At 35.4% G+C, this 9,118-nt stretch overlaps 1 protein-coding gene across 1 annotated transcript; it reads right to left on the minus strand.

Moving 5' to 3' along the window:
- Positions 1–4,744: 4,744 nt before the first annotated feature.
- LOC143562549 (uncharacterized) lies at positions 4,745–8,854 on the minus strand. The gene is made up of 2 exons (XM_077050318.1): positions 5,795–8,854; positions 4,745–5,693 (listed from the first exon to the last, which is right to left on the minus strand). Exons 1-2 carry the CDS (start codon positions 8,592–8,594, stop codon positions 5,374–5,376), a joined length of 3,120 nt encoding a protein of 1,039 aa, XP_076906433.1. The 5' UTR covers positions 8,595–8,854; the 3' UTR covers positions 4,745–5,373.
- Between the last annotated feature and the right edge of the window lie 264 nt (positions 8,855–9,118).

A 9,118-nucleotide genomic window follows, 5' to 3' on the forward strand; every position in this document is an offset into this window, starting at 1 on the left:
ACTTTCGCGGAATATAAAAAACTTTCATAAAACATTACAACAATCCAAAACTTGCCTTAATTAAACATTCTTGTCTTTCAAAATAAACGTCAATTAACATTAAAACATCTTGAGTCTTCAGATGCCAGTCTCCTATTCGCCCACCATGTGCCCGCTCAAGCTAGCTGTCTCATTCTACTCACCTGCGTGCATACTAAAAGTCAGCTACGCTGAGTGAGTTCTAGTTAATAGGACGCCATACAATACATACACATACATACATGTCCGAAGATACATATCCATACTTAAACCGTTACCCTACTACCATACGTACATACATATCTACAATCACTAACCTCAGTCTACCGAGAGTACGTTCATAGTCCGCCGTCTATACCTGTACTGATCGTGAACACGTAAAAGGTCCGCAGTCCTTACCTATGTTCACCAGTTATGGTACGTGCAAGGTCCGCAGTCCTTCCCTGTACCATCCTATATTGACAACACGTACAAGGTCCTTAGTCCTTCCCTATGTTGCAACCTAACCCATAGCACGTGCGAAGTCCGCAGTCTTCCCCTATGCTACCAGAACACAAGTATAGCACGTATAAGGTCCACTGTCCTTTCCTGTGCTGACGCATATATATAATACGTATAAGGTCCGCAGTCCTTATCTACGTTGGCGTCTATCTCCTATAACACGTATAAGGCCCACCGTCCCTATCTACGTTTACATCTATCATCTACATCACGTATAAGGCCCGCAGTCCTTAACTACGCCATCCCCTGCCAAGTCTAGGTCCAACAGAAGTTAGAGGGATTCGCCATCCTAACTTAATACGTCGGACGTAGAACTCAAATACCATTTCTGTACCTGTACACACATACTTCACATATACTATAATTACATTGTAGCATAAGAACACTCTAGGCGTTCTTCACATAATTTTCACTTAACAGTCATACCCCTTGTCGATACGTTCAATATCCGGAGATCGTTCACGCCCCGACAAGTGTTCATTTGTAATGTTCATACATCTTCCATATATAATATTCATACATTTATTTATAACCTGATAGTACGCGCAATATCCGAAAATCGTTCGCGTACCGAAAAGCAATCATTCATATCTATAACATATATCACATATGGCATACACTTATCACTTAGGATGAGTGTATTAACAATACATCGAGTATGCACACAGCCCCGAAAACATAACAAGGAATGGGGCTAGAAACTCACCTGAATGCGGTTCCTTTCTTCGTTTATATTGGTTCCTCTCTTTAACTGTGCTCTGCTAACTGTATATAGGTTACACGTATCAATACCCGTCCTATCGTATCAGATTATTTCAACTTAGTGCTAAGTTAACCTCAGGCGAAGTTAACCTCAGGCGAAGTTAACCTCAGGCGAAGTTAACCTTAGGTGAAGTTATCAACAGGTGAACTTAACCTTAGGTGAAGTTAACCTCAGGCGAAGTTAACCTTAGGTGAAGTTATCAACAGATGAAGTTAACCTTAGCGAAGTTAACCTTAGGCGAAGTTAACCTCAGGCGAAGTTAACCTCAGGCGAAGTTAACCTTAGGTGAACTTGGCTGCAGGCGAACTTAGCCGCAGGCAAAGTTGCCCAGCAGCGGCTACTGTTCTTGCTTAACCCCTCATAATCACCTCAGTTCTCACATGAAATCCTTTGATATGATAATAACCAACCCCGTGAACATTCCCATGATCGATAAAGGGTAAAACTCGGCCCGGAAAAATATAAAGTTTGGACCTTTAAGCTAAAAACGTTTATTACTAGATCTAGTGTTTATTTTAAATGAGTCGTACCTTGTTTGCAGGTCCATTAAGTTCGTTTTAGTATCAAGTTTACAACTTTACGTTTCATTTTCACCCGATCTATTCTCGTTCTAAGTTTCAAGACTAACGTCTATAAAACGTAAACTTTTAAAGGTAAAAAGGCTTACCTTTATGTGTTCTTCGGTCTCGGTTATCTTGTTTGTGGACTCTAAACCTTGTATATATGACTCGTATAGCAAAGATCTACCAAAGCCGATGTTTGCTCAATCTCATTTCTCCTCTTTCTCACTCACGGCCGGATATGAGGTGGTGTGTGTGTGTGTGTTTTGGAGTGTGTAGAGATTAGGATGAATAAGATGGATGGAATGGAAAGGATTAGGGTTTAAGGGGGTATTTAAACTCTCTTAAGCCCATGGGCTCAAAGCCCATCTTTCCTTTTGGTCCATAATTAATTCCCCTTAATTAGCCTACTTATTCTTTATATTTATTATGCTTATTATCCACTAACTCAATTATTTCACCCGACGCAAATAATATATAATATTATTTTAGAAATTTCAGGATGTTACAGAAGGGGTACATTTATCTTTTATCATTAATGTAATCTTTAACAATTACAGGAAAGATATAAGATTGTAATAGAGAAAATTATGATTTGCGTGCCTGTGTAATATGGGTGGGATACCCATGGAACCCCTAATTCTTAAAGTGCATGTTTTGAGCCATTGACCCTGCCGTTAGTTTTGATTGTTAAAGAATGTTAGAGTTGAGGATATTTTTGACTTTGTACATTCTCTTTTTCGACAAATTGTATTCTAAAACAAAATGTTTATTATTAATGCTTTATACACAATGAGAACTAGACTTTATTAATCAATGAAATAACAAATTTAGCCAAATGTAATAAGTTGCATTACCATTCTCATTACTCAATAAATGTATTCTAAATTAAGTATATTTTTTATAATACGTTAATATAATATATTTTGTTTTGAAATACAACTCAGTTTCAATAATAAAATGAGTGAAATATGAAAGAGAAAAAATGTCAAACCATTGTGTATTTTAAACCTTTTTAAAGAGAAAATTTCCTACCACTATCAAGATTTTTATGTGTTTTACTAAAGTTGGTTAAAATTCTTTTTCTTCCTTTAAGATTACTCAACTTTCACTAAGTGTTTCAATATGTGAATGTTTAAAAAATATGACCTAGAGCATTTAAATCCTATCATTTAAATTTTTGTGAGTGATGTTTTATAATATAGGAAGTGGTTTAGGGTGTTGTAAAAGGAGGAACGAGAAAAAATATTTTGATATTTCTATATATTTAAAAAGTTAATGTTTATCCCTGATAATTTTTTAATACTTTTTAAAATTGGTTGTGAGTGAATGAGAGAAAAAATAATGAAGATTGTATAAAAAATATCATTTAACTGAAAATGAGAGAGAAAATATAATGATTTTTAGTGTAACTTTATATTTGAAGATATGAGAAGGGATGCGAATGCTTTTATAAGAGCATTCACAGCCCGTCTATCAAACTCATCTCGTCTTCAAAATATAAAAAATTCTTTCTAGAACACACTCCAACCTTTCCACAATTTAACTTTTCTAACCATAAATTATAAAAAGTTGTTACATTAAGAGCAATCACATCCCTTCCTTTATCTTCAAATTTCTAAAATTACACTAAAAATACTATATTTTCTCTATAATTTTCAGTTAAATATATTTTTATATCTTCATTTACAGTTTCTATCTCTTTACTTACAACCACTTTAAGAAAAATTTTAAAAAATTGATAGGTTGGAACAATAAATTTTCAAATATACTAAAAAAGTTACTAAATTTTCTCTCTTATTCACTCACAACAAATGAGGGGTACGAGGTGAATGCTCTAACTTTTCATATATGAAAATATATTATTTATCATCTATCAAATTTATCGAAGCGTACAAAAATGAGAAAAATAACGAAATAAATATTTGTGAGTAAGATAAAGAGAAAAATAAGAAATAAGATGTGAGAGTTTTTAATAAAATAAGAATAATTTTGAAAAATATAATTTTTAATTAAATGATAAGGTAAAATATGGTTGAGGGGCGTGAATGCACTAAGGAGAACATATATACATTTAAAATATTATATTAGTATTTATATTTTTCAAATTAACTTGAAGAAACAAAATTCAATACATAATAACCAAGTTTTATGATTGTTCAGTTTAAGTCAAACTTGAAACCAACAATTAACAAATAGAATCAATGTTTATCACCTAATTAAAATTTAAGTGTTTCTAAAAAAATTGCGTATGATTGGAAAACCTAAAGAAAGTTGTGTAACTTTATAATGATAAAAAGCTTCGAAAAACTTTGATTGAACACTTGGGATACCTGATTACTAGTTTGATGTTATGTGAAATTATTTGTTCTTAAATGTTAAACTTTGATTAAACCCTAAATTTTGTTTTTTGAAGAATGACTATGCGCGCGATGGAGGGGGATAACGGTAGCGGTGGTGGTCCAATGGCGGAACGCTGCCATGGCATTTGGAATTTAATCTACATCAGCAGCGGTGAGGAGTTGGATTTAAATTTGCAGCAGTGTTTTGGATGAGGGGTTGTTCTAAATTGAAAGAGATATGACCTATTGGGTCGGCTAATAACCCATGTTGTAGTCAATAAATCCAAGCAACAAACCATATATTTTAAACGGGTTTGAAAAAGGGTATTGGGTTTGAGAGAGTGACAAGTATCTTGTACTATATCAGCTTTCTTTTTTGGATATGTTAATGTGTGTTTTTAAAAATAATATGTCTTTATTTAAATAATACTTATCGATAACTAATGATATACTTTAATTTGTTTGTAATATATCCATAAAGTAAAAAGTTGGTGTTTTATAATGATCAAAGAATACCCATGACCCGTTTCGACCCAACCCTTTTGCCACCCCTCCCACCCATCCAACAAGAATTCAGAGAAAAAAAGCTAGTGCTCAACTGCTCACATTCAACTAGCATCAGTCCAGTGTTCACTCAGGTACAATTTCTCCTTTAGCATTCTAACCACTCTTTCTTCCATTTTTGAATCATATGTACGGTTGATTTGCAAAAACAAAAAAAACTTGTATTTATTCAAAATTGATTTCTCAAAATGCTGCATTGGTAAATGTAAATGGAATTGAAAGACTGCATTGGTTGTAATTTGAAGTTGAGATTGATATATGCTATCTGTACGTGAAACTACATTGGTGAATTTTAGATTCGTGAAAAAGTAATAACTAATAACTGTTCTGTTTGATTTTATCTTCAAACATTTCGGTTTTGGTTTTCTTTTGGCTCACAGTTTGACCTAAAACTGTTATATCTCTTTGAACTCTAACCTACTAGAAAGGTCAACAATGTGACAAGTTTGAATAACGTAAGGAATTCACCATTGTTGTTTTATATATAATGTGATAAGAAAAACATATAAAAGGTTTCCTAATTTAAGACATCCTAAGAATACATATATATTACATATGCATCATATAAAACTTGAGAAAACTAAATAAGATAGAAGTACAAGCACAATATATATTAATCAAGCAATTAATAAGAGAGATCAATCCAAAGCTCATCCTCAACTGCCAAGATATTTGAAACCTGCCGCATTGTCGGCCTTTCCTGTGGGTTAGAGTTTAAACACGCTCTTATGATAATCAAAATGGACTCTACTAGTTTTTCAACTTGGGGCGTTGGTGGCGGTATCCGACTATCTCCCACATTGGTAGGCAACAAATAATTAGCAGACAAAGCTGGTAAAGATGTTATGAGTTCTCCTGGATGCTTTCCCATGATCACTTCGAGTGCAACAACTCCAAAGCTATACACATCACATTTCTCAGTTGCCACCATCGTATAAGCAAGCTCTACATGCAGAAAGGTAATATCAATCCATATACAAAAGGGTCTAACATATACATATATTTTTGAAAATTTAGAAGATATATGTAGATCAAAACTAAGTTACCTGGTGCTATATAACCATAGGTGCCTGCAACAGTTGTCCAGTTTGACGAGTCTAGCTTTAAAAGTTTGGCCGTTCCAAAATCAGAGATATGCGCCTCATAATTTGAATCGAGAAGGATGTTGGCTGCTGAAATGTCTCTATGGACTATAGGCGGTGAGCAATCATGGTGCATATAAGTCAAACCATTAGCTACAGCCCTTACAATTTGAACCCTTTTCAACCAATCCAATCCCTTCGATAGGATATCACTATTTAAGATCGATCTAAGACTTCCCTTTTCAAGGTATTCATAAATTAAAAATGAGTGACGGGAATGGTTGCAAAATCCAAAGAGCTTCACTATGTTCCGATGCCTTATGTTGGTTAATGTGCATACCTCACTAAGGAAACCTTTATGATTAATTAGATTCTCTGATGACGAAGAATGAATTTTCTTGACAGCTATCGTAATATCGTTGGGTTGTATCTTCGCTTTATACACAGAGCCGTATCCTCCGGTGCCAATACAATATGCTTCATCAAAATCATTCGTCACCTTTAGGATTTCATCATACGCTGCTCGTCCATCAAAGTTGGATATTGAGAAGAAATCATTAGCTTCTTCAACCAATGGTTCCACTGGAGAAGAGCCTTTCCTTTTTAGTTGATAAACATATAGGCCACCGAGTAACATTGCCCCGAAAAGGGGAAGTATTATCGCAAGCACAAGCCCATGATGAAAGCTATCATTATTTTTCTTAATTGTAATATGACTTTTACAAAGTTTCAAACCTGTAACATTTCCACACAAACCTGGATTGCCTTGGAATACTTGTATGGACGAATTCGTGAAAATAGCAAATGAGGTAGGAACCGGACCTACCAACTCATTGTATGACAGGTTGACATCAATCCCTCCGGGCAATTTTCCAAAGGCATCAGGAATTGAACCAGATAATCTATTGTGTGAAAGGTTCAAACTTTCCAGACTTACTAATCTATAAATTTCAGATGGTATCCGTTCCGTGAGTGAATTCCAAGAGACATCAAGTATGGTAAGGTGACTCAATTCACCAATCTCAGATGGGATTTTCCCACTGAGCTTGTTATTACTAAGATTCAAGTAATAGATTTGTTCCCACTTACCAATGGATCTGGATATTGTCCCGTTCAATTTGTTTGAGGATATATCGAAAGTAAGGAGATTATGAAGTGACCCAAGCTCTTGAGGTATAACGCCTGAAAGTTGGTTTTCTTTCAAAGACAAATACATCATACCTTTCATCTTTCCAAATTCCTTTGGAATTTCACCAACCAAATGATTTGAAGAAAGATCAAGCCTTTGAAGTCGAGTCGAGCTTCCAAGATCATGTGGGATGTAACCAGTGATGTTGTTATATCCCACTACTAAGGTTGTCAAGTTCTTGCATTTACTCCAGTTTTGAGACAAATTCCCATGAAAATTGTTATGACTGACGTCAAGGAAATTTAAACTTGGATACACCCCAAAGCTGTTGGATATATCTCCAGTAAATTGATTAAAATCAAAGTTACCTCTATATAAGCTGGAGCAATCTCTTATGTTTGTTGGTATAGGACCTGTGAGTTGATTATAACTTAGTGATAAATTTTGAAGCATTCCTCCATGGCACAAATCTTTTGGCAAATTTCCAGACAACCGGTTATTGTCAATTTCTAGCTCAAGCATGACTGGACCTGTCAGTCCTTGTGGTATATGACCGGATAATTTGTTATCACGAAGAGACAAATATTGTAGGTTTCTCAGGTTTTTTAGTGACGAAGGAATAGAAGCACTGAGTTGATTTTCGCTCAACGCCAGCTGGGTGAGAGACTTTAAGTTCCCAAGTTCAGCAGGAATGGGTCCAGAGAGTTGATTTTGGTACAGATGTAGAAGATCCAAAGACACTAAATTACCCAACGATGAAGGAATTGGGCCGGATAGGTTGTTTCCAAAGAGGCTGAGGCTCTGAAGTGAGACCAGGCTCCCAAGTTCTTGTGGGATTGAACCGGTCAAATTGTTTTTGAAAAGGTACAAGACAGTAAGTTGTTTTAAATTCCCAATGGTAGGTGGGATGGTACCATTCAGAGAATTGGTACTGATATACATTTCCACAAGATTTTCAAGGTTCCCAATCTCATGTGGAATTTGACCAGAAAGCATGTTATCATCAAGGTACAAGTAAGCCAAGTTTCTTAAGTTGCCAAATGTTGAAGGCAGTTCTCCTTCCAGAGAATTATCATACAAGGCAAGGTCAGAGAGAGAGGTTAGTTGACCAATCTCTTGTGGTATTGACCCATTTAACTGATTTTCAAAAAGGTGGAGGGTTTCAAGATTGCCTAACATTCCTATTTCCGGTGGAATTACTCCTGAAAACTTATTTCCTGAAAGATCAAGATAAACAAGTTTCGATAGGAGCTGGATTTGTGCAGGGATTGGACCGAAAAAGTGGTTTACACTAAGCTCAAAACGGGAAAGATTGTGGAGAAACGAGAACGGGAACTGGTCAAGAGTACCGTTTAATTCAGACGATGTGAGGTTCAACGTGTGAACGGTCCAATCATCGTTGCAAACGACACCAAACCACGTAGTGCATGGAGCGGAATCAGTAGAATTTATAGAGGGCGGGGGGGTCCAAGAAGAATATATGGGGGAATTGTTTGTAATTTGAAGGTTCGCTTTCCATTTAAGAAGAGCATTGGCTTCCTTCAAAGATGCAGAAGCAGATTTTGAAAGTGAAATGATTACTAGAGCTAGAGTTAAGTGTAAGAAGTGTCTACAAGACATTATTTGCCTTGTCATATTTTCTTGATTTAAAAAATATGGGTCGTGTGTTCTAATTTATACTAGAGCGGCTAACCTCATCTCCGGGCAATGCCATATTTTCACAAGGAGTGTGCTTTACTTTGAGAGAAATAAGTCGTTATTGTTGTTATGTGAAGAGTGTGTATTACTTGAGGAATAAATGTCCTTTAGCAAACGACTTAGATTCAGAGCATTAAAGATATTGACGTGCTTCACACTGTAGGACAAGTTGGGCCTCATAAGAATTAAAATGTAAAGTAATCATTTAAATGAATACGGAAAGAAAAGGTCGTTGGTATTTATTAATTATTATGTGGGGTTATAAGATCACTTTGGTATTATATGGATACATATATTGACTCAAAGTCAATATAAAGAGACAATATAATTTCTTTTGAAAGATATCTCAGTAAGATACAAACAAGAAGTAAAACACCGTGTCAAACCGACCGTCTTATTGGGTCACTGGTCGAACCGCATGTTAGGTCGGATCATATTTTAGAACCAGATGAATTTTAATT

This window comes from Bidens hawaiensis, unplaced genomic scaffold, assembly GCF_021521415.1.
Source record: "Bidens hawaiensis isolate Kalapana, Puna unplaced genomic scaffold, B.hawaiensis_p1.1 tig00021032_1, whole genome shotgun sequence".
Taxonomy (NCBI): Eukaryota; Viridiplantae; Streptophyta; class Magnoliopsida; order Asterales; family Asteraceae; genus Bidens; species Bidens hawaiensis.

Bases quoted from the DNA above. Each gene is read 5' to 3' on its own strand.
- LOC143562549 (XM_077050318.1), bottom strand. From the start codon at position 8,594: ATGACAAGGCAAATAATGTCTTGTAGACACTTCTTACACTTAACTCTA. The intron at 5,694-5,794 runs GTAACTTAGTTT...TTCTGCATGTAG, and splicing joins CTATGGTTATATAGCACCAG to AGCTTGCTTATACGATGGTG.